The following is a 25,990-nucleotide window of genomic DNA, read 5'->3' on the forward strand; positions in this document are numbered from 1 at the left end:
TCGAAAAAGGTATTTGGCCAAAAAATATCCTTGTATTTGATTTTCCCTACACTGCCCAGCCCTACATGATGTCATAACATAACAGTATTTGGAAAAACTTCAGAACACATTGCATGATAAACTGGACTTCACTTCTATTGTTATGCAGCCAGGTGTGGCATGCTGTACTGTAAATAGGTCAAGAGGGGGGATCTCCCCAAGTGAGTCTGTCATAGACCTCATCATCAGCTGAGTCACAGCAGCCCTCCTTCACCCACTGGCAGATAAACAAGGCCTTTTGCAGCCTGGTCTGTGTGTGTGTTTGTGTGTGTGTGTGTTGGGGGAACAGCTGTCCATGGGGCAGGGCAACAGCTGAGGATGAGGGGGGCATACGTAGAGACAGCTGTCGCCACTCCATTACCACACATGACACAACTGCCCGCTAAAACAACACACCGGGCTTTCCCTTACTGTTTCCCCTCATTCACTTTCCATTACTCTCGGGCCTCTGTCAACACGTCTGACAATCCATATTCTTATTACGCACTTCTCTTTTTACTGTAAAATCTCAATATATTAAAAACAGGAACCTTTTTGTATGGGGTTGGAGTACGGGCTGTGCACTGTTTCTTTAAACTACGTTCCTGGTTTTGTTCTCTGCATTTGTTCCAAAATAAAAATTCAATTCAGAGGGAGTCTTGTTTGCCCATCCTCAAAAATCAAGCTGACATAAAAACATAAACTGCCAAGCACTTGTGTGGAAAAACACGATTACGTAACGATAAATCTACTCCCAAAAAGTGTGTCTTATTACAAAGTAGGACGAGTGCAATGAGCCGCTGTTATAAGCCATAAAAACTTGGATAACAGTTCTACAAAAAACAAAACAAAAAAAAAGCTTTTCAAAAACGTAATTCAAGACCCACTTCAAACATTTTCATTACAAGATTTTCAAATCCTTAAGCACCCAAAAAGCCACAGCCCCAATCTTTTTCATTTACACTGTCATTCCAGGGTTTGTCATTAAAGCTTCATTCCCATCACTTAAAAACAAATTCCTGTCCTGTTACTCCAAAATCACTTGTCAGCTAGATCTAAATTTATGAACATGAACAAAGACCCTCATAAAAAGCTCAGAGCCAAAACCAGTCTGTGATGTCATTGGGAGTCTATGCGGAGCAGCTCTCTTGGCCATGAAAGTAAAGCCCATGTTGTGAACACTGGGCCAGCACGTCAGACACTGTTTTAACGTTCAGGTGGAACTTACAACACTGATTTCATGCTTTCAGTACAACTCACATCACTCCGTGTGCTCAGGGACTGCAGAGGAACTACGGATGTTAATCAGTATTCTTGCTAACTCCGGCATGTTTACATTACATATTCTTACGCTTACTATCAAATAAAAAGTTAAGTAACTAGATAGAAATACATTTAATGAAATTTAAGAAGTGAGGCCTTTTGTATGATTTCAAATACTTGAATACTTGATTTTTTTTTTTACAATGGATTCATGTAACAATGGCATTAACTGCCCTGGCATAGATAAGCATGGAGAATGAGTAGAGAATGATTAGAGCTCCTTCACAGCTAAAAGTGATATTAAATTAAGCTTTAGGGAAACTTTACACTTCACTCTGTTTAGGCTTTAATTAATCCAACTAATGCAACACATAGTAACAGTAATAAAATTACGGAAAGGCATATTCATGAAAGCCTTGGCTATTTCAGTTCAAGGCCTAAGTCTAACACAACCTTATGTGTGTCTGTCACAGGCCCTTAAAAAAGCCTTTATGAAGTAGTTCACTAAAGATCTGTTTAACTGTTAATCTCTGGTGTAGATGCATTGGAGGTGTGTATGAGATGAAAATCCAACAGTGCTGCTCTACCTGGCCTTCCAGACGGGGTACCGGCAGCAGTCACCACGGTACCTGCTGAGGCAGCACCTGCTGTGGCTGTCAGAGGTGAAGGAGAACCCACAGGTGTCGACGGGTTGGATGGAAAACTACTGCTAGTGTGGTCAGGTGAGTAAATCTGTGGGAGCAGAGAGGAAGAGAAAAAATTTAAGATTCATCATTGATGCACCATCAGCAGCCCAAAATTAAAAAAAAAAGTGTATATACATATATATATATATATATATATATATATATACATATACATATATATCACTGGTCGCTGTTTCTTCAGATCTTTAACAGCTGTTACTATCTTCAAGCCAAAAATGTATCATTAATTATGGTGATTTTACCACCAGGGATGTCATAAAAATGCTAAGTGCATACATGTGAGTCGTTAACAGTCATCTGTGCTCAGAGCACGGCCTTAACAAAATGAACCATAAACAGGATTCACTTGGATGTCTTTCACCTGGGTCTTGCTCCTGTATCCTTCTGCAGAGCCTCTTTCCCACTGGCCAAAAATCCACTAACACCCACTAAAATCTGACTTTTTTATTTTATGGGAAAGGTTACAATAGACATTCATTCCCGGTACAAATGACTCTGCAGTAGTCACGGGTATTAATCAGCTCCAGCTCCGACTGGCTCCTATCTGCAGTGATGGAAATATGACATCCGGGTGGACAAGCTAATGTTACTCCCTTTTACAACGCGATACAATGACGTGTATTTAGTCAGCACCAAGTTTAAGAGAGAGACTGAATGAGTAAGACATATAAAAAGTAACATTTTCGCTGGCCTCCAAGCTGATTTCTACTGTTTTCTAACCTGTTTTCTGTTCTGTCTATGACATCGAACTTGACACACCAGAAACACTCGTCCACTGCAGAGCTGGTTTACTGGCAATGAAAAGGAGTATATCGCCTATTTTAACATGTTATACTGTGTTTCAAAAATCTACACATGCTCTTATTTTGGTGGAAAAAGGGGTATTAGTCAGATAATGGCGGGTGAAGATCAACACTATACTGTATATCTGGACAGCACCTTTAATTCTTTTAATTTAAGGGGAATTAATTTCAACCAGCTCTGTGTCATCACAGTGTGGGCAGATGAACAGTGTTTGACATGCGATGAAACAGAGTTGGTTAAAAAGTTTCCCTTTAATGTCGCTGTATGAGGGCATTTGAATTTAAAACTTAAAACTGGACTTTTCTTTTCTTATATGTAATGTATCTAAACTGAACTTAGTGTTTAAATAAGCATGCAAATAAAAAAGTGTAACAGGTTGAATTAAGGTCACTCCTGCAGTCAAGAGGTTGGTGTTGAATTGGCTCCAACTAAAATACAACAAGAGTAAAAAGTGAGAGTTTCTTGTTTTTGAAATGACTCATATCCTCATAGTAACTTATTAAACTTGTAGTTTTTCAGGGGAAAGTTTGTTTTTTCTCACTTGTATAGAAAGTGATTCTGGTTATTATTCCTCTGTGGCTTCAAAAAGTGCAGACGCCCAACCTGGAAACCCCGTTAAGCCAACAACAGTAAATCTCAAAGGGCTGCATTTCAGCCTGCACCAGATATTGTACTGTGAACCATATATCAAAATCTGGTATGATTCAAAAGCTGTTTATTTTTGTACGTTTCTTAACTCTTTGAAGAGGACAACTGGGGCAAATGCCTTGGATTTCTGCCACAAGTTACTTCAGGTTCATTTCTACACTGACAGACTGTTCACAGTAGCTTCATTGTGTCAGTGCATCCTCCGTTAGGTTACGCCGAGGTCACTGAGTTTTAGGATGATGTCAATCACTAGGGAACGAGGAGATTACGTCTTCAGAACTTCCACAGGGATTTCATTTGTTTAAACAAATGCTGGATTAAAGCACAAACACATCCCTGATTTTTTTTTAACTCCTGTAATAAGAGGATATTATGCCATAATGGAACATGTCTCGGAGAACTCAGGGTATTACTGGTGGATCCTGACTAATTAGCAGAGGAAAAAAACAGCAGGTCCACAGAGATTTCTCCTCCAAGTTAAGATCAAATTGAGCTTGCAGGAAAACGTTTGACTTCTGTGGGGGATGATAGAATGCACTCATTATTAATAATCTCCTTATTCAATCTTGATCTCTAAGCTTTAGTTTTTCAATCAAGTTGGAGTATCAGGATGGAGATTTCATTGAAGTGTGGAGGAGGAGGGATTGGCTGTTGTCTGAGGGGAGGACTGACTATTTATGCTTCTCTACGCTCTGAGAGCACAAATATACCCAAATATTTCTCAGTTTCTCAAAAGCAAGCTGTTTATAACCGTGACTTCTGACCCGACAATATATGACTTTCTATTCTTTTCACTCACCGGCTACTAACGCTGCATTCAAAGTGAAACATGGCTCATTTTACTGGAATAAATGAAAGCTCCGCCTCATCATCAGTTACGCTCCCGCAGGCGGCATGGGGCCAATAAGCACGGCCAATTTAAAAGGGCGGAGAACAAAAGCTCTACAAAGGGCGGCCCGTGGAGTTGAGCCACAGCAGTTATAAACTCCCCTGTGCCCCCTGCTCCATCCACCCACCCCCACCCCAGTCCAACCGTGTCCATTTCACTCCAGCTTTGTCATGCTAATAGAATTGAGTCTGCAAATATAAAGGACTTAATTTGTTATTACCATCCCTAAACTCTCATATTTTGGCTTTACGCTAGTGAGAAATATTCCTCCTGAACATACAGCTTGTGCCAAGGGGGTGTGAAATTAAAATTGTCTATGCAACATGTTTAACAATATCTGAGGACATTTTTGTAAAACTGTAAGGTTTAGACTTTTTAAATCAAAAGCAGCTTGTAGCGTCCCTACTTTCAACACTTGATTGAATGATTTTGTTCAGCTCAAAAAGTCACTCCCTGTATTTCAGCTCTGTATTTTTTTGTCACATCTGCCCATTCACTTCATGTTTAAGTTCAAGGTTATCCCTGTGGATTGTTTCTCTTAAATGTCCTTTTTCATTTAATGGGGAAATCACCCTCTTAGGTGAATACTGAAGACTTTCTCTTATACTGTAACTATAATATGACAGAGCTTTAAGGCACAGAAAACAAAGAATAGAGACTGAATCGAACTAAAAACAAATAGTCTATCCATCACCTGATGTGTGCACAACTGTATGCAAGACATTTTCCTTCCATTATGTGACCTACAACGAATTAAACACTTACTACGATACATTACAGGATGTCACGAATATCCAGAGCTGGTTTTCCAAAGTGAAGTGTAATCCACTGGCTTTAGGAGTATTTTCAATGCACAATTCTCTTTCTTGAATGCTCTTAGTTTAAGCCCACAATTATCCAGGCTTAGGCCAAAAACAACTACAAACATGTCCTCTGGGCTTTTTTTTTTTTAATCAGCAGTCAGTATAGCACTTAATTCCCTGCATGATTACTGAGGTCACCTTCTTTAGAGACGGAAACAGACATTTATTTTATTTTGCAGAGAAATCCAAAAATGATTGAAGAGTATGGGTGCAATGGAGTTAGACTTGAGCTTCACACCCCAAGAGAAGGTCAGATTTGGGGGGTGTGTGCAGAGACTTCTGTGCAGTTGACAGCAAAAGCTTAAGCCAGATTGAGTGTGTTTACATGTGTACGGGCATCTTGGTTATGATCAGGTTTTTGGAGTATGTGTTGTGCATGTAAACCGCATATCCTGAAGCCAGGCCACCGTGGCATGTAAACACCTTATCCAGGCTTCTGAATGTTCTTTATTGGTACAGAGCAAAGACACTAAGATGATAAGAAATTAACTGCACAAATATTGGCGAGAACTTGGAAAACGTTGGAATAATGTATACAGGGATATAAAAAAACAGTGTGTCATGTACCATGTAAACATCACATGCTGAACCAGGATAAGACCCAAAACTAGGATACTTGTGTGCTTGGAAACACATTCATTGATGCTATGAATGAGGAGTAAAATGAACTGGGGCAATAACTCACCGAGGCTAAAGCCTTGCCCAGTGCATCTCCAGTCTGTGAGCTTCCAGTGGCGTTCCCCCGATTTGCAGCAGCTAAGAAAACACAGAGGGAGGCTTTATAACAGCAAACTCAGACAAATGACGAGTGGTCACGGTATACAAAGCAGCTGTCCAACTGCCTGACTCACTACTTTTACAGAATGGATGCTCAGTGATGATTACACCAGGGGCCATTGAATTAGTCATTCTGAGCAGGTAGCTGGACTGTTAACATGAGAACGTACCCATGACCCCATCGGCCGTGTTGACGGACGGGGTGTGCGCTGCAGTGACGAATGGCGAAGTGCTGGTGTTGCTTCGGTGGAAGCTGGACATGGGAGGAAGACTGGCATTGATGTCTGGAGAGACTGAGTGTGCGGGGTAATTCTGGAAGATAAAGAAACAGAAATGCTCTATTTTCAGTCACAAATGTGTGTGTGTGTGTGTGTGTGTGTGTGTGTGTGTGTGTGTGCGTGTGTGTGTGTGTGCGTGTGTGTGTGTGTGTGTGTGTGTGTGTGTGAGAGAGAAAGAAAGAGCTTATTTGTTCTCTGAATTTTATTTTCTCCTTTGACATCTCCCAGGCTGCGATGAAGCTAAAGTTACTGGGGGGAGGGACGGAGATAAAGAGAGGGCAGGCAGCATCTGCAGACTCCCTGTGATGCCCAGCCAGCTGAGGCAGGCAGGCAGAGATCAAACACTGACAAAAAGGGTCAGCAGTGTCTTCACTGATAATAACCAGACAACAATTTAAGACGTACACGCCCACTCTAACAGTGAGGGCAAAGAAAAAAGAAAAAAAAATCATATCTTGCATGTGCTTAACAACACGCATTAGACATCTTACATAAGTCTGATGCAAAATAAAGTAACCAACAATTATTTATCAGCTGTTCATATGCTTAGGGATCACCAGCTGAGAGGTGCTCCTTACCAAACGGTCGTGTGAGTGCAGGCTGCTGTAGTTTCCTGACTGTGGCATGTGAGATGAAGATCCAGCGAGCATTCCCCCGTAGCCTGGCTGACTCATCCCATTGGACGAGTTCCAAGGATCAGACGAACTGTGGGTACCATCTGAAGATAATAAATGCATCATTTCAGTGCATTATTGTATACAACGTGCATTTTAGTTTTGACAAAGTGCCAGACAGCGGCTAACCCCCCCCGACCCTTAAAAGTTGGGGTCCGTTTACTCTTGGAACTGAAACATGATCCTCGTCCTGAACACAGCTGAGATAACACAAAGAAAAAACCAACGAAGAAGTCCTCTCTTCTGTCAGTCACAGTGGAATAAACACTGAGCACAGGCTTAATAATAAATAAATAAATAAATAAATAAATACTGCAAAAAAGCAAAGGCAAGAACAATTTACATATAAAAACACTACTTCAAATTATTCATACACAAGACCAGAAAATATTAGAATATAAGAATATAGTAATGGTAATATAATTCTGAAACCTTGTAGCGTAGCAATCGCACAGCTCTCTTATACCCCTTTTCCGCCAACATAGAACAGGCTTCGTTCTGGTTCCCGCACCTTATTTTTTAAATGTTTAGAGCATTTACATCAAAAATAAATTGGCTAAAACCCAAAAAGCTGGTTCACAGCTGAAACCAGAATATAGCATGTTTTTCTTAACCTGAAGTGCGAACTGTGATGACATCAGTGGGGATGTCATATTCTACAGGTTGGGAAGAAAGGATGGAGAAGGCAACGATGGAGAAGTTAAATATGAAATCATCAGACAAAAAAACAGCATGCCGTGGTCTCATTATTAGTTAGTTCATGCTTGATTTTTGAGTAAAAACAAATATCTGTCATAACAGAACAAAATTTTGCAACATGATCCGCCATTTTGCTACTACTGTTAACTTCCATTGTGTAACGTGCACCGCCCTCTGATGATAACACATTTCAATGGTTCTGCTCAACACAGGTGGAAACACAGGTTGCTTTGCCAGACAGCACCAAGGTTTCAAGAATTCCTGGAGGGAAACGGTTCAAAAACCAGAGCTAATTTGGTGGAAAAGGTGTATTAGTATCCAATACTACCATAATCCAATAGTGCAGAGAACTTACCAAAGAAAGTGCTTGCAAACATACTGCTGGAGGGTTTAGGAGACGAGTAAGAAGGTGAATCTCTGTTGAAGTCTTCTGAGTTTGGAGATGGTGCGTACACCTGCAGTGAGAACATAAATAGTATTAGTTAGATAACCTTCGGTCCACCATTGTCAACTATAATGATGCTGAAACCTACAAATGCCATCAGCTTTCAAATCTCAATTCTTGTACAGTATCACAATTAAAATTTGGGGTACATAAAAATATGTGATCTCACACGCACATGTACTACAGATATGACCCTGAAACCACAAACACACTTTAATGACTAGCGAGCAATCAAGCTCGTGAGGGGAGGAGTGGATTATCAGGGGTATTTGCATTTCAGATCTACTCAACCTCTAATGGAAGTATAATGATACCCGTTTACATGCATAGTCTAAATGCCTGGCAAATTACAGCATTCCCAGAGAGGCAGAAATCAAATAAGTGGTACAAAAACAGCCTGCTTTGCTTTCTTTATATTTGTACCTGCAAGCTGGTGGTGGTACAGTGAAAGGAGAGGCACAATGGGCATGCTGTTGTACAGCTGTGTGTGTGCCAAGCTAGGCGGGAGGATCAAAGAGACTGAAGGCCAAACACCAGTGATGTGGTCCGTGACTTCATCCACTCCAGATGGAGGGAGAGAGGGTGAGGCAGAAAGAGAGAGCACGAGGGAGGGAAGGAGGGAGAGAAGGTTTGAACAAATCCTCCCTCCCACAGACAGGACTGGATGACCCCACCATGGTGTAACACTAATCAGAGCCAGACCTGCCAGCTCGATTCCACCTGCACATTTCCAGCCTGTGTCCCGAGCTCCGCGAGATGAATCCGTCTTTTAATGGCCTCACATCGTTCTCAGATGTTGGCATTATGACAGCTCCCTCCTCAAAGGTTGGTTTCTAATGCCTGCGGATGTGATGACGGCCGCAAAGGTTGTTTACTCGCTAAAGTTGTTTTATGACACAGCGCTGATGGAAAATATGCCATACGACCAAAGTATATCAATTTAATCACTCGCTCGCACTCGCAGCACACATGTGAACATAATATCAATGCAGAGAGCAGCCGAAGTGAGACTCAGGGCTGTTGGGCTTTGCTGAGTGAGCTGGACTCCTGCGTGTTGTTGTCTGGGTGTGTAATTAAAGTGCTCTGGGAGGGGTGGAGCTCTCATGGGTCTTCTGGTTTACACATGTGCCCAGGGTTGATAGTAGTTCCATGGAGATCTCAGGTTAGCCTCGCACAGGAGCCCGGGCTTTTGTCTTTTGCCTCTGTCTCAATGGGCAGCATATGGCAGCGGATAATGCTAATTGTCCTTTTTACCCTGGGCTAACCAGTCAAAGCATTAATAAACCATCCCAAACACTGGGTGCCTCATTCCGCTGGCCTATGGAAGAGAGGGCCCACCTGGGTTTCCCTTTACAAGGCCATTAATTAAAAGCCGTCACTCACACGGATCAGCACACCAACACAGACCTTCACCAGTTGTTTGAGCATCAGCGGGTATTTTATATTAAAAAATAAATTCCCGTCTGTACCCTGTCCTTCCCCAGTGTTCACATACCCTGAACTGAGGCACACTAGCCTAAAAAGTGTCCTTGTACTACACAACACCAAATGTCCAGCAATAAAATCCATCCACACCAAAACTGCATTAAGATAGCACACACACGACCTGACAACTATTTATAACAAACTATAAATAAGGCCAACAATGACATAATCATTTTACCTCCAGATAGGTGAATGATAAGCTATGAAGACTTCATAGTGATGGTAAAACAGTTTGAGCTGTTGGTGGATAATACCCTGCTTCAGATTAAAGATGCTGTATTGAGTTATTGGTTCAGTTCCTGGCTGTGCCTTTCAACAGGACTCAACTGAGAATTGAATATATTCTGCACCCCCCCGCCCCCCATGTCTCCAAACCTACCTGCCTTTGAAGTTCATGCCACACCAAACAAAATATTAAATGTTAAAACACAAGCTGTCAACTCGCACTAAGGATGCAACGTAATAACAGGAAAGGAAGGAAAATTAAAAAAATAAATATAACTGAGGGAAAATCAGGCTAATGGCCAAGAAGCTCAAAGAGAGGAGTTCAAACGCACTCTTAATGGCGTGTGCTGTTTTTGTACTGTATGTCATTACTTGGAATCGAACCATATCTCTGGGGCATTTTGTTTCAAGTCCAAATCTAACACACTTACGAGGCTTAGTATGCACGACAGACACAATGCCTCTTCAAACAACTGCTCCGCTCAGCCTGCTTGGAGGGGCGTTGTTCAACATTTGTGCATGATACCTGCCAATGCTTTCTGGAAAATAAAGAGCTCGGTATCTTTATGCATTAAACTGTGACATTAAAACTGAAGTCTGGAAGAAGACCAACTCTTACTGGTGAGACATTTTGATCGATGAAGTTGGTTTGACTTCAGGAATGTGATAATCAAGTTGCAGACGTTGCCAACGTTATGAGCTCGACAAGAACATTTCACACTTATTTGGCTGAGTTTGAAAAAAACTTCTCTTATAAAAATCTTATTGTCCTAAAATGAGATTAGCAAGGAAAGGCAATAACTCACACTATGATAGAGAGCTGCTGTATTTACAGTTATTAAAAATTTGGAAAGCCTGTTTAATCTACTGACATAGAACTTTAATATCAATGAAATGCTCTCACACTTAAGCAATTAAATCATTTAGATATAATACAAGTTAACATTGGGAGGAAAACAGCTCACAAACATAAATAGAACAGAATAAAGCTTAACCACTTATAATATAAAAAATATAAAGACATAATTCATCTTACTAACCAAAGTCAAAGCACATAAATATGCATATGGAGGCATTATTTTAGGTGTCTTATAATTAGGGATGTTTCTAATGACTAATGTTTTGAGTATAAACCGAACTTTAAACTTAGAATAGTTGGGTAGTCATTAACTACGAAAACACTAAAAAACACTCCGAAAACTGAGCGCGATTTAACTGATAAGGATGAATACTGTTTGAAAAAATATTGCGTATATTATAAGAACTATTTGGAATTGTCAATCTGATTTTTCAGTGACCAAATCATCTTTGAAATATTACTGAAATGTGTTGTACTTTGTCCTGTGCATTATAAACATGGCAAATTATCCTAAAAACATACAAAAAAACAACAAAAACGTACTAAATAGAAACTAACAAATAATATTTATTGAAAACAATATCCTTAAGGAAAATAAATCTTGATTAATACAACAGCATTTTCATTACATGATAGCAACTGCATATAAAAATAATAATTTTAATAAGTTCAACCTGCTAGTATTTTTGGTGCAGACTAGCGCAGGTACCAAAGTTTAATCAACCAATTGACTAATCATGCACATCCCTACTTAATGGAGATGCAGCAGGTTTATTTCTCTTCTTGTTTAGCAAAGCAGTAAAATCTTTTATCAGTGTGCACAGTCTGACGGCAGAGCAGCCTGCTGGGACTCAGGTTCTCTAAAAATAGAGCAACCACACTGCAGAATAACATCTTCCAGTCGTTAATACCACAAACATTTGGTTTTGGCATCAATGCAACCTCATTAACTGCACACAACGTGTGTGACGTGTACATTCAGTATATATGATACATCAACACACACACAAACACACCACCCCCACTCTGACTTTCTGTTGCACATAAGCATGCATGCTTCGGTACATGTGCAACACGTGTATGGATAAGCTTCTGATGATGAGAGCTAACCTCCATAAAGCATGATATAACCTGTTGCACTACAAAACAACAACAACAACAACAACAAAAGGCATCTTAAAGACACGCTGTCACTTTGGAGTTTTTAACTAGTTTTATGACATTCCACTTGTGAAGAGGAAGCTTTCTGTTTGGTAACACAAGTGGAAAAAGGCTCTAACAGTCACTGCAGGGTTTTCACTTCAATTTTTTCTTTTTCACTAATGGGCAACGGAAGAAAGATCAGTGAGCTGCTCCATCTGTATTGGTTCCGTGCCACCAGCTCACAAGCCAATGGCCCACTGCGAATTCTCCCAGTGCTCCAGATGGTGAGCCTGCTATGCAACTCTGCATTATAACAAATTAATGTGGATCAAGTTGATGCAAAGAATGAGCACCACTCTTCTTTTTTCCCTTGCAAGGAACACAGAAAAAAGAGTTATTAACAAGTGCTTTTGATCAGAAACTTTGCCCGTTATGTGCACATGCTATCAATTTTCTCCGCATCACCAACTATAACACAAGCCTGTTAATACTTAATATGAAAAAGATCAAAGTCATCGTTTGTGCAGAGGGAACAAAGAGGAAATGCTGTAACAGGTTAGGAGGAAAAGTTGAAACACAGGCTGGAGTAAGATGACCTTTTCAAGACAATATCATAAAAAGACTGGCCCTCTTCATTTTTCCTTCATGTGCCCTTTATATAACAGCAAAAATAGCACAGGCAATGACAGGTGGAAATCTGCCTGTGTAATTTGCTTATGACAGGATCATCACTTAAGGATTACTGAGATGCACCACAGAGCTCATTCAGCCATTGTCACAACTGTGTCCTTGAGCAGATTCATAAGCCCACTGTTTTTTTACATTACATTACACCTTCTATAAAAACAGGACAATTTATTCCAAATGACCACCTTCTCAAACTTTCTGCATCACACAAACAGCCCATCTTTATATCAGTAACTTAAGACTCAGCTCCATCAAGTCCAAGTGCAGCACACACACAAACACATGCACGCACACACACACTCAATGATTCATAAAGTACTCACACAGAAAACGTTTTCAGAGTAACAAAAATCAAAGAGGTCATTACAGAGAAGTTCAGAAATCACATTAGGCTCCCTGTGGCGTCAAGAATGCCAATGTGATTAAAAACAGATGGAATAACAGCAACACTGGTGCTTAGAGCTCAATCTGCAAACAGGAAAGTCTAACCTCAACAGGCAGCCTCTTTCCCTTAATCATTCCCAGACTCCCACTTGTTATTATTTCAACCCAGTCTCGGAGCTGAAGCAACCAGCCAGTAAAAATAAATTCAAGGCTGCAAAAAACTTTTTTTTTCGGCCAAAACCGTTTCATTTTCTGTGGATGAGAAAAAGTTTTTAAAATGGCATAACTTCTTTTAAATGTGTTGCCGAGAATATTAACTTATTTGTCGACAGCTGGGTATAAAAGTGCGCTGAAATAAGTTTAACACACAGTTAAGACACTTGAATTATTAAAGAGTACTGTCACACAGCTTTAACTGATGTAATGGAAAATCAGAGAGACGAGCCCTCAGGCACATGCATTCACACACACATACACACACACACACACACAGTAACACACACAGTAACACAGTGCTTTTATGTTACAATAAATATACAAACATGCTAAAATTATAGACACAAGGACAGTCAGGTGGATAAGAAGACTGAGGCCGGCAGTCACACACACACACACGCACACACACGCACACACACCTCTTCTCTCACTGATACACACACATTCCCAAAGAGACTACTCACCGATTTCCCGTTGTAGTAATACATTAAAGAGTTACTGCCCATTCCAGGGACAGGGTAGGCGCAATACATTATAGCTTCAACAGTTTAAGTGATACAGAGACACTGCAGCAACACACTAGCTTTCTCTCTGGACATACATCCAAGCCGCTCAAAAGGGTCTAATAATTCTTCCAGTACTGGCCTCCACACACGACCCACTCAGAGGAAACTTATGCAAAGCAGGATCGTACCATTCCACACTGTGGGAAGGGGTGGCTGTCAGAAGGGAGTGGCTCATGTGGTACATCCCTCTCTTAAGCCTCTAAGTGCTGAGGCATAGAGGAAAAGGACGGGGGGGAGGGGAGGGTGATGGGGAGGTGGGTGTAGAAAAGATAAAGGGAAGTGGGCGGGACAGAAAACAAATGTGTGAGCGGATTTAGAAAGAAGAAGAGAAAAAAATTAATTCCAAGCATTAAAAAAAAAAATAAAAAATGCAGATTTCCTGCAGGGGAACCCCGGCAAACTGGAGCTAAGATAATTTTACGCAGGATTTTATTAATGTGTGGAATTAAATGCTGAACAAATGAGCACATGAATAAGTGTTATCTCCCACATGTTTTAATCCAGAGTGTCTAATCTTTTTGTTTTGGTGATGATTAAAAGAGTCCACAGGCAGGGAGGTAAAATAGGGCTTTTTGAAAGAACACAAGCATCTGGCAACACAATTTACCTGTTCCCACACATGGCTCACACACCAATTAGGAGTCATTAGTGAGAGAAAGTAAAGGCTCAACATGTGCAGGAGAAAAAAATCCATGAATCCAAATCCAGGTAATGAGAGAAAGAGAAAGAGATGGACAAACTGTGTTGATGAAATGTGAAATATGAGAGTTTTGGTGTTGGCAGAGTGAGACCTTTAGCTGAGAAGTGCCTGTAAACACAGAGTTGTAAAGCATGCAACAGCTGCAAAGGGGGGCTGGCTTGTGACGTCAGAACATGAAAATAATGCTCCATTTCCTAAACCCTGGGGGCCTCAGACGGGGGGGAAGCACCGGGGGGCAGAACATCGACAGCCATTTTACTATGGTTTACTGTCACTGCAAGCCACACAGCTCCCCATTACCTTTATCGTGTGGGAGGAGGGGAGAGCAAAGGAGAGGAGAAGAAAGGAGAGGAGGAGAGGATAGATACCATATTCCAGTGAGAGCCCGGTCTGTACAGTCTGACTGGAGCCTTTCATGTCTGCCACTCGAAGCTTCCTGGACTAAACACAGGCCTGTAGACTCATTGAGAACATTATTGTTATAGAGAGATGAAAGCTTCCACTTCCCTAAGAAAACTAGGCCTTTATTATGCTTTTCCTTTTAGTACTGTTATTATTTATCCCCCTTTCTTCTTTGGGACTCTTTTAAACTCGTCCAAAACACTGGCTCTACATGCGGTTACCACTTTATATCTGGCGCTGTTTCAAGTTGATGCTTTAAGGAAAATGGTCATGATAGAAGTGTTTGAAGGGCTCTAAAACAAGTCCAGACACACACGCACAGTGTTGCAAGGAAAAACACATGAAAGCAGGAGGAGATGGGCATTCATTTGGGAAATAATGCGCACATGTCATACCAGTGGTGGCTGAGTCAGGACACTGCCAGCCTTTTTCTTTTAATACTGACTATGTGGGAGACACATTGAGCATGTCTTTGCATTTTAAGTAGTGGAAAGGTTTGATCTTATTAAAGTGAAGGAATAACACAGGTCACAGACTTGATATTACAGAGAAGAGTCCGAGAGAGTTGAAGGGGGCAGTGGAGGGCAAGACGTGAGGCAAAAATAGTGCACGAGGTGAAAGGGACAGGTGCATGCCAGTGTTGTAGAAACAGGAACAGCAAGTTAGTTAATGTAGTTTGGCCCACTGACTTTGGACGGTTTACCGACAAGGTCAGCAGTTGGAGCTGCAGCAGTGGCTGCGACACACAGCTCATAGAGGCAAGTGCTTAAAAACCCTCAGTGCACAACTGACACAATTTGCGCCTAAATTGCACCTGAGTCTTAACTCAGTCAACTCTGCCCACACAGACCTTTATTTATAGAGAATTCTCTGGTACAGGATATAAACCCTCCACAACAGATTCTGCAACTACAACAAACAAACCATACAACAAAACAATGCCACAATAAACTTGTTTAATAGAACTATAATTACACAAATAATCACAAATTATACAAAATATACTTTGTTAACCAGAATTAATCCAGTCAATTTTTAAAGAGTTTATTAAACGAGTTTGAATGCTTTTACTTCACCAAGTGTGAAGAAGATTTTATCTCCTAAGAGAAACACTCAAGTGCAGGATCTCCCCACTTATTATGTGAAAACACCGGGGGCCAGCTGCTTCTCGCATCAAATGGGTTATTAAAAAAAGTCACAAACAAGTATTTAATATTTTAGTGAAAACGATTTCAACACTCCACTGCTCCAAAAAGCAGCGGCCCTTACTGTCAACTTAATGCGTCTTTGCTGTGGCCGTGTCTGCTGCCGAGCAGGAAACGGCTGCTGTTAGGTACCATTCTGTTTGCTTGTTTACTGTCTGTTTTTGAAAACATATTACTTCCACCTGCGTAGTTGCACATCTACAAACTCTGTGACAGTCCTGCCATTGTGAGGTGAAGGCAATAAATGCAAAGTGACCTTGCTTGATGAACCAATATTGCGTGGTAGGCCACATATAGTATATTTTGCCGTTTAAAATCTGTCCTCTGGCCATGATTGGCACCTGAGCTGGACACTGACATGCCTGCTTTAGTGGGAATAATTTCAAGAAGTTCCCACTAGAATGATCGCTATTATTCCAAAAGTGGACGACAGGCTCAGCTGTAATATTATATATCTCTATTTAAATTTATATATCATCATTATTAAACATCATGAAGTTTTTGAGTTTTCCCTCAGTATCAAATTTATCCAGTGAGAGCTGTTCGTGTCAAACAGGAACTTATTTGTCGACTGAACTCAGTGTCGAACTTATTGTGTCATTTTGTCGGAGGGTGGGCTCACAGGGTCAGACTTTGAAAACCCCCTCATCTAGGAGATGAAGGCTCGGCTCCACCCACCTGTTCACACCACCCTCTCCAAAGACACTCGAGTCATCACAAGGTGCTTTTCTTGAGATTTGTTTGGGTGTTGAAAAACACTGAGCAAATCCACAGGCTGAGGTCACCCCCATCTCACGCATGGATTTAGCGATGATGTCATCAGACAGGAAGATTGTTTCCTGTAAGAAGCTCTGGTTCTAATTAGGGAGGGCTGACTGGGAGAGTGGAGGGGGGTACATGGAGCGGTCAGACCCCCAGCCTCACAAACCTCCTGGCTGTATTGTGAATGGACTGATTTTAAGTCAGTGATTTTTTGGGGTTTCTGCAGCGTTCTTCGGTCAAATTATTACTTTTTCAGACTTAATTAATACCACACACAATTAATGCCTGTTTCACTGTCAAACACCCAAAGTATACAAGTATGCTGAAAATGTGTGGGTGCAGTATGGCCTAGAATTATTCTGCCGCTTTTTGTCAGTATGCCTCAATAAGCAGCAAAAAAATAGACTAACCAATTAAAAACAAAATATTTATCTAAATTCATTTAAGTCTTGCAAATTACGCCACTTTTTATGTTTATTGTTAAATTTCATTTATAGATTTTATAGTTTTTTTATTTCCATATTCAACTAGGAGTGAATGTGCAAAAAATAAATTAATCAATTAATAAAATGAGACTATTTTAAAAACTAATAATGATAGAGCCTTGAAATCAGTGACTGTTTAACAACAGCGCTACAAAGCGCTGACCCAAAACAATGTTCAAATGTGCCTCACATGGTTTACACAAATTATTAAAAAGCTTATCATAAAAGTCAATAATCAGTGAAAAGGTTCAGGATTTTGATTTCTTTGTTAATATTTACAATCAAAGTGATGCAGCTGAGTCATCTATATTTGATAGACTGTGTACCTGATCTTCAGAGTTCAATAGAACAAGAAAGAGTTGTGCTGTTGTTGTGTTGCAAATTAAATTAAAAAGAGCCACTGCAGAAACTGGATCACTGCAAACATGCACAAGCAATGCGAGGTGAACTGAGCACACTGGCATTATTTTTATCCCCAAAAAGTATTCATCTGCATTTTTAAGCCTTTATATAAGACAGTTAAGTGAAGAGAGGAAACATGTGATCTGGAGATGCAACAAAGCAGACTCAAAAGCGGAACGTTGATGTTAATGGTTGCTGTCTTAACCCCTCAGTTACAGGGGTGCACTGGACTGTCTCACCACTGTCGAGCTACCCTGCATTACAGCAGGCCCTGAGTACAACTTACATACAGTGACATCTTTTAATTCACTTCCTAAAACTTATCTGTTCAAAAAAGCCTTTTATCAGTTTTAGCATACTGCTTATTTTATATATGTCTCATTTGATAATTTTTATTGTTTTTATCTTGTGTTGTCAGTGGTTTTGTATTCTTTTATTTTGTATTACTCTAATTGTTTGATTTGCTGTACCTCAGCACAATCTATAGAGAAATTAGTTGCCAATCTTTGCTCATCTGCTTCAGTGACGGTATTTTATCTTCATTTTATTTTTTGTTCTTTGTATTTTCTTAAAATTGCCTCATTTTATTTGCTTGAATTCCACATTGTTTTAAATCTGGGATCAATCATTTAAAGCACTTTGTAACTTTGTTTTGAAAAGCGCTTTATAAATAAAGTTTGTTACTATTATTTATCATAAAACATAAAGATGTCATGAACATAATCTCTAAAACTATGAACTGTATTCATGCAAAAAATACTCTAACAGAAGAAAAGCATGAGCAAAACTAACCCTGTTGACTGGGACACGCTGCATCGCAGGGCCTCTGAGTTTACACACAACTTCTGTAGAAGAGCACAGCGGTGTCACAACATTAAAGTCGTTGCTGCTAAACTCTCGACTGATGGTGTTTGTAGTCGAGTTCCCCGTCAGGTGGAAAACTCCCCATATCAGATGCCACTCAAAGAGAACGCTGAGCTGGTTGTATCCACATACAATAAGTGGAGAGACATAATGAACTTTAATAAAGCTCAAATTTAAGTGAACTACACTGACTGCCACCTACTTGAGATTCTAAGACTGTCGACCACAGCTGTTTAAAACAACATCCTCTTTAAATTCCACAGCTCTCATAAAGCAGACCCAGCCCATTAGTTCATCCACCCACAGTGAAGACATTAAACAGGAAAACAGAATATTCTGCTAAGTGAAGCCTATGTTTGAAATTACAATTTAAACTCAATACAGGCGAAACTTGAAACTGAATGTTTTGAAATAGATTGGTTCTCCATGCACTTAATTTGCTTTATATTATTTTATTATAAACATTCAGCAGTGACTTTATTTCTCAAATGTCATGTCAATGAGAAACACAGGTTTCCAATGTGCATGTGTTTCACTTCTACAAATAACTTTTCGGTACATGAAAACTGAATTTATTTTTTGCGGTTGTGACAGACACACTCAAAGTTTGTTTTTAAAATTGCGGTTTCAAATCACAATGGACAAGATTTGGTACAAATGTTGTGGACAATAATGTGATATAAATTACATTACAGTACAGACGGTGGTATTCATTAGGCAACAAAGTTATACCATTCCTGCCCATTATAATTTTGCTTTGGTGTATATGTTGCATGCATTTATGTTTTCAGCCATGCTTACAAGGCCACAAAAAAGCTAAACACAGATTAATAATTGGGAGCAGTGGCCTTCAAACAGTGATTTAATTTCCTCTAAAGGTCTGCTGGCAGAAAATGTATGAAGCAAAGCTACAAACTACATCCATTCCCCAAGTTATAGCAGAAATAAAACTTAGCACATCTGTCAGACATCTGTCTTAAAACCATTTGTTGGAAAAACTAAAAACAATGAGATTTGAAAATATTAGTTTTCCTGACAAACAGCTCATTTTGTTTTCATTTTCATGTTCACACAAACAGATTTGCATTTTTTTAATACTGTTGAATAAACGTGGCAATGAAAGTTATAACGCTGTGGTGCAGTGCAGCTCTACACAATAATTCAATTTTTCTACGGTCTGGAGCCGTGTTCATTTGTTTTAGGTGGGAGGAAATTCTTTGTAACACAGGTTAACATTTCACCGGAGTCATCGGACTTTACTTTTACTACTTTTTTTTACTTTTACTGATGTGGGTATTCTCTGGCTACAACTCGCCATTTAAAGCTAAACTATCCCCAGCATTTAGTTTGGCCACACTTTGTCGCAGAATCTGACGACCACAGCTCGGAGCGCCTGACAGAGCTTTCCACAGACAATGCACAGCAGGCCACACATCACCACTACTATTTTTTGGCATTAGAGAGATGTAAAGAGAGATAAAGAGATGGAGATTGCAACTAATGATTATTTTCATTGTCAATGAATCCGTCAGTTATTTCCTCATTTACTGGACGAGTTGTTTGGTCTACAAAATGTTAAAAAAAAAAAAAATACACAATGAATGAATGACTTTATTTCAAACCAAAAAAAAAACCATAATAAAAAACAAACAAGACAAAGATAACAGTACCCGAAAAGGAGTAGGTAGAAGTAAAACTTACATGTCCCTACCCCTTTCTTACATTTCTTCTTTTAACTCATATATTATTTCAACAAATTCCCAAATTTATTTACAACTAATATACAACTGTCCCCTGTGTATTTACCACCCAGTTAAATAAATAAGTTATAAACCCAGTTTATTTACAGTCCAAGTACCACCCAGTGTTACAAAATAAATATGCACTCTCCCAACACATCCTTTCCTCATCTGTATATCTGCCAAAAATATCTTTTTAAATTGATGACTGAAAAATGATGATCATTGTTCCCCAGAGTCCAAGATAAGGTCCTCAACTGTCTTGATTTGTCCACAACCCAGTGATATTCAGTTTGCTGTCACAGAGGGGTAAAGAAACCAGACAATATTTACATTTAAGAACCAGGACTTTTTTCTTGAAAAAATTAAAACTGATTAATTGATTATAAAATTAGTTGGGGGCTGATTTAATAATTGCCAAATGAATTGATTAACTGATTCATCTTTACAGCTCTGACAGAGATTAAGTTGAGGGAAAGTGAGGATGTATTTCTTTAACGGCTTAATTTCAGCTGATTTCAAATGATGACAAGTGACAGTTCTGTTCTGGCAAACCAGGACGGTCACGGCATCACTCGTGAGCCAGAGGTGACGAGACTGAGGAAGAACAGACCCAATGACAATATCACAGTATTAAAATTAATATGATCAAGTCACGTATTGTTTGAGCCTGTTTATTTGCCAACCGCCTACTATTTTAACAATCTTCTTTGTCGGTGAAACTATTGAATCTTTCTATCCACCAAAACGTTTCACAGCCTTGAACAAAACTACCAATCTACTATTCAGGGTTATCACAACTCTGTAACAATGTTAGGCTTGTGTGTACTGTACTTACAAGCACAGTGAAACAAAAACATAATGTTTTTTTTATTTTAGAAATAACTGCATAGTTTATTTATGAATTATAAATACCTCAATTTTTAAACATATCAGGGACAAAATGTTTTTATGAAAATATTTAGAAACAGACACTTTTATTAGTTCACTGATGCTGACAAACGATATTAAAAATGAGGCACTAGGCAACAGCAAAACAAGGGGAACAAATAACTGACACATCCTGCACTAAGTGGGACGATGACCCGCTATCACCATTACATTAGACCGTTGGGATTTATGCCTGACACACACCACATTACATGTAACCTTCCCGGAGTTAAGAAGCTCAGCGACTACGTGAGCCTCATGTCGTTCAATGATGTACTCTCCAGGTCACAGCAGCCTGGTTTAGATGGTCTCTAAATAACAAACACTCTACCTTAGTGATTGTTGACAGGCTGTGTTCTTGAGCCTGCCAGCGATCTGAAATCAAGGTTTGCATTAATGCTGTAAACTCACGCAAGCCCTACATGAATAATTTACAACAGGCCAGAATGTGAGTAATGACTTTAATCTGTGCATTATTTTCCTACTTTGTCCTTTAACTCCTTGTTCTCCTCGCAGATGAAAGGGGTCAGGCCTCTGGCTTGTTTGCCTGTTCCATTATCTGCAGGCTCTAATGTCAGTGGTAAATTTCAGCAGCCCAAACAAAGATAAACACAAGGCACAGGGTCCCAGAGGTGGCCGCGACTGTTCAGCATCATCCCTGTCAAACCAAGGGTGTCTATCTTATCAGCCATCTGATGAGGCCATCTCTGGGGAACTCACTAACTGGGGTCAGTCAGAGCCTAAAATATATTGTCCCCTGCCAGCTGCACAGGCTGGACAAAAAGTACTGACATAAAGAATATGCATTATACACACCGTTATACAAACTCAAGTCATGCTTCTACTGCAAAACAAACCCATTGAGGAAAAGTACATTTGGATAAATAACCTATTTATATAGATATAAATCACCCACAACATTTCTGAAGTTCCACACACACACCTAAAATAAATTACAGATAATTTACAGCAGCATTACAGAAGGTAAAGTTTCAATACAATAGAAAAACACTGACTCACTCAGTCTGCAAAACGGCCGTCATGTAAAAGCACTGAACTGTGTGAAAGCTTATGTACACTACACGGGACCTTTCTGCCTACTTACACATGACGATGGTTATCCCAGTCAAGTTGCCTATTGATGACAGCAAACTTAACTCACACTAACAGGTCTGGTGTGTCATCTTGACCAGGTAACATATATTTGGCCTGTCTGGACTTGTTTGCTTGAAACGTCTTCGTGGGCTCCATATAAACAGCGAGATTCAAACATACAGTTTATGTGTGGAACAGAACAACAATCTAAAGGCATGAGAAAGCCGCTAAGAGCTGCGGAGACTGCAGAATTTAGCAGCATGAGCAACAGTATCACAGTTTATTTTTTATAATGTTAGTATCGGGTTATTCTGGCACTGCCACTGGCAGGCAAACTAACACTAGATGTCCAAATGTCATTTGTAGAAAGAACATTCTTCTCATTCTCAATTTAAAAGATTAAACAGTTTTGCAGTTTTAAGTCTAATACTAAAATAATTCAGATTCATTTGCTAGAAAATACCAGTTAGATTTGTGTAAAATGCCTTTATGCTACAAATGTGGATGAACTGATTTATCTAAAAATGTCCACATTAGCTGTACTTATTTACTGAATGAAATAATTCTACATTTAAATCTCAATTGATGGACAAGAGTTGTGATTTTTATAACTAACACAGGCCGATTACAACCTGCACTGAGACTACTGCAGTCACTACCACAGACTTTAATTTCTTGCATTATGAAACCAACCACTGATATAAACTAATAGTCGAGTTTGCCAGGCACTTATGATGACATATAACCAGAGTAATTGCAGCTTTCCCCGAGCATAAAAACTGTGAACAATCATTCTGCTGGCTCAACTGTTGACACGCAGAACAGAACATACGCTGCTATTTCAAAACAGTTTGGAAAGTTTGACCTCCGTGGAAGCAGAAAAACTTGATCCCTTAATGTTTTCCTCCCCTAACCTGCCTTGCTTCATCATATTTTGGAACTGGCTGCACCACAAAATAATGGCACTGGACTGGGGTAAATGGCTCTGCTGCTTAGTGACTCATTAAGAATTATAAATACACTCTTTTGGAAAATTAGTGTATTGGAAAATGCCTGCATGCACTTTTTTTTCTTAGCCATCCCCGTGTCGATGTTAAATGTATTTGTAGTGCATGTGCAGCTTTACACCATTCAGCTGGGTGGCCCTAAAATCAAATTCAGCCTCAGGACTTATAAAGGCCTGGGGTGATCCTGGCTGTTTACATCAGGCTTCTTCACTGATGCATTTTATCCCCACTCTTTTCACCAAGCCCTGATACTGTAACCTGGTTCAGAGGCAAGCAACAAAAAGGAGCTGCTCTCTCAGCAACAGGAACATTAGGTTACTGTTGTAGTACAATATTATGATCCCTTGTCTTTGAGCTGTTAAAGACAGATGGATAGAGAGAGAGTAGAGAAAATATATCTTTTGAATGTCATGCACCAGACAGCACTGCGAGGAACATCTCTGGGTCTTAAGACTCGGAGCCTGGAGCAGACTTCCTTTCTTACAGCTCACACAGTACAAATCTCTCAGAGACAAGGGTGTCTGAGTGATCTGTCAAAAGCAAATGTCAATCTATTTTGTCATCCACACTCAGGGTTCTCGCTTGCAAAAGTCCCCGAGGGGAGCTGAATCTCAGCCCACCACTTTCTTTCTCTCATCCTGCAGCCATATCGTCACCAAAGCCAGGGAGGAAGTGTCACATCAAGCCACTGTGCCTCTGACAAGGGTTCGTGGGGGGGGGGACACACACTATTTACACAAACAAGCTGACACACACACATGTACACACCATGCCCTTGGAGCTTCCCATAAATATCCTAGAAGATGCAACATTTCCCCACAAGCCACAAAACCCTCTCTCTCTCTCTCTCTCTCTCTCTCTCTCTCTGCATCTTCAGTGCTCCTGTCAGACAGGTGCCCACGCAGCTGCCCATCAGCATCCCTCAGCATAGCAGCATGTCTGTCCAATGACAACATGCTCTGTCCTTCGCTCTCAGCCCTCAGTTTATACAGTCAAATAATGCAGGGAGCCAATTTTAGCCAAGATATTTACTGTAACAAAAATAAAAAGTAAAGCTTTCAAGCTTGAGCAATCCGAAGATGTTTATCCGTCACGCAAGACGGTAACCTATATTGCAAATTTGATAGCAAAGATTTTATTAATGTTCCACTTCTGCATTTGATAAGGTGGAAAAAACTAGGTACAACAATCCTTAGAGTAATGAGGGTTAGTAAGGATTCGGTAGCCACAGACATGCACCGATCCTATACTGACAGCTGGGGTAGAGGTGACAATGGGGCTGATCTTTTTGATTTAATTTTATGTTTAACGTTTTTATATTGGAATTTAAATTCCTATTTGTACTAAATGTTCACAAAGAATTTTGATTCCTGTTTACTTTGAATGTTTAATGTTTATCGAGTTTGTTCGCAGTAATTCCTGATGTAACTGTGATTTCACGTTTACATTTGGTCTAATTTTATGCAGGTGAACTGTTTGATACTGGAATTTTAATTCCTGTTCAGGTTTTGTTGCTGCATTTACAAGGTTTACACTTTAATTCCCAATCATTTTAAAGTTTTTTTTTTTTTTTACGTAGTTGCTTTTGCACGATTTATCACATTAATAAATAACAATTCAATCAATTTACATCTACGTATGTATTTGTTATATTTAGTTTTACAAAGTTACAATGTTTAAATTAAGCCTGATGTTGCCTTAAACATGAAAGGATGATCCACGCACAGTCAGGCATACAGCTTAGTGCTGTCAACAATATCAATTTAGCGGGGCGTCGGTGGCTTAGTGGTAGAGCAGGCGCCCCATGTACAAGGCTGTTGCCGCAGTGGCCCAGGTTCGAATCCAGCCTGTGGCCCTTTGCTGCATGTCATCCCCTCTCTCTCTCCCCCCTTCACGCTTACCTGTCCTGTCCATTAAAGGCAAAATGGCCCAAAAAAATATCTTTAAAAAAAAAAAAACAATATCAATTTAGCAAACAATTCTGAACATTTGAAATGGTTTTAATAATTATTTTCCGCAGTAGTGAAACACCAGTACCAGCTGTGCTTTCTCACTCACTCTTATTGTTGATGCTAAACACTGTGTTCTGCTGTTCTCTGCCACTAACCAGGAAAAGAAAAGATGTTTTTGTCAAGGCACAGTTTATTAGTTCATTTATCCTTTAATGAAATTTTCAAATAGTATGCCTTCAATGTCAATTTCTCTCCATGGTACTGACGATATATTTCAAGATATTGTATCAAAGTTAGAAATTCCAGTATTGTGACAACACTAATACAGCCTAATAATTAAACACTGGTACTGGATTGGTGCTACGTATCGGTCAATACCCAAAGCCCAGTTATCAAAAAACTCAGATCAATGCATCTTTAGGCAAACGCATCACACAATTGCAACCACATCTGCAGTATCCCATGTCTGCAGGCACACATCCAGCGGACTGCAGAGGAAAGTATGTGTGTGGCTGAGGGAGGAGGGTGTCTGTATATAAGATGAAGAAACATTTAAATGTTTGCAATCAGCCAGCTGGCCTGTCTAGATAGCCTTCACATCCTGGTGCACTGCAGTGTCAAAGCCTAAATGCACAGAGGATGTGCTCCCGTAAATATTTTGATTCACCTCCATCATGTAGTGTACACACACACAGACATCATGCTTGGGCTTGCAACTTGCATTGCCAATCAGATTCAAAACTCCGAAATGTATTTTTAGACTGGGGTGCGAGAATACAAGCTGGAGGAAAAAGGGGATTTGAGAATGAAATAAATA

General features: G+C 39.9%; 1 protein-coding gene across 11 annotated transcripts in view; it reads right to left on the reverse strand.

Moving 5' to 3' along the window:
* tcf12 (transcription factor 12) overlaps window positions 1-25,990 on the reverse strand; it is a 103,750-nt gene that overhangs the window by 18,812 nt on the left and 58,948 nt on the right. For 9 of the 11 annotated variants that reach the window (XM_050040516.1, XM_050040543.1, XM_050040568.1 and 6 more), the window contains 5 exons: window positions 7,976-8,075; window positions 6,826-6,965; window positions 6,140-6,281; window positions 5,878-5,948; window positions 1,869-2,013 (listed from right to left, as the gene is read on the reverse strand). In XM_050040516.1, coding sequence (XP_049896473.1) covers window positions 1,869-2,013; window positions 5,878-5,948; window positions 6,140-6,281; window positions 6,826-6,965; window positions 7,976-8,075 — 598 coding nt within the window. Of the gene's footprint in view, window positions 1-1,868; window positions 2,014-5,877; window positions 5,949-6,139; window positions 6,282-6,825; window positions 6,966-7,975; window positions 8,076-13,528; window positions 13,733-25,990 lie in introns of those variants that run through there. The other 2 variants (XM_050040595.1, XM_050040587.1) reach the window with 1 other exon arrangement.

The sequence above is a fragment of the Epinephelus moara genome, chromosome 1 (assembly GCF_006386435.1).
Source record: "Epinephelus moara isolate mb chromosome 1, YSFRI_EMoa_1.0, whole genome shotgun sequence".
NCBI lineage: Eukaryota > Metazoa > Chordata > Actinopteri > Perciformes > Serranidae > Epinephelus > Epinephelus moara.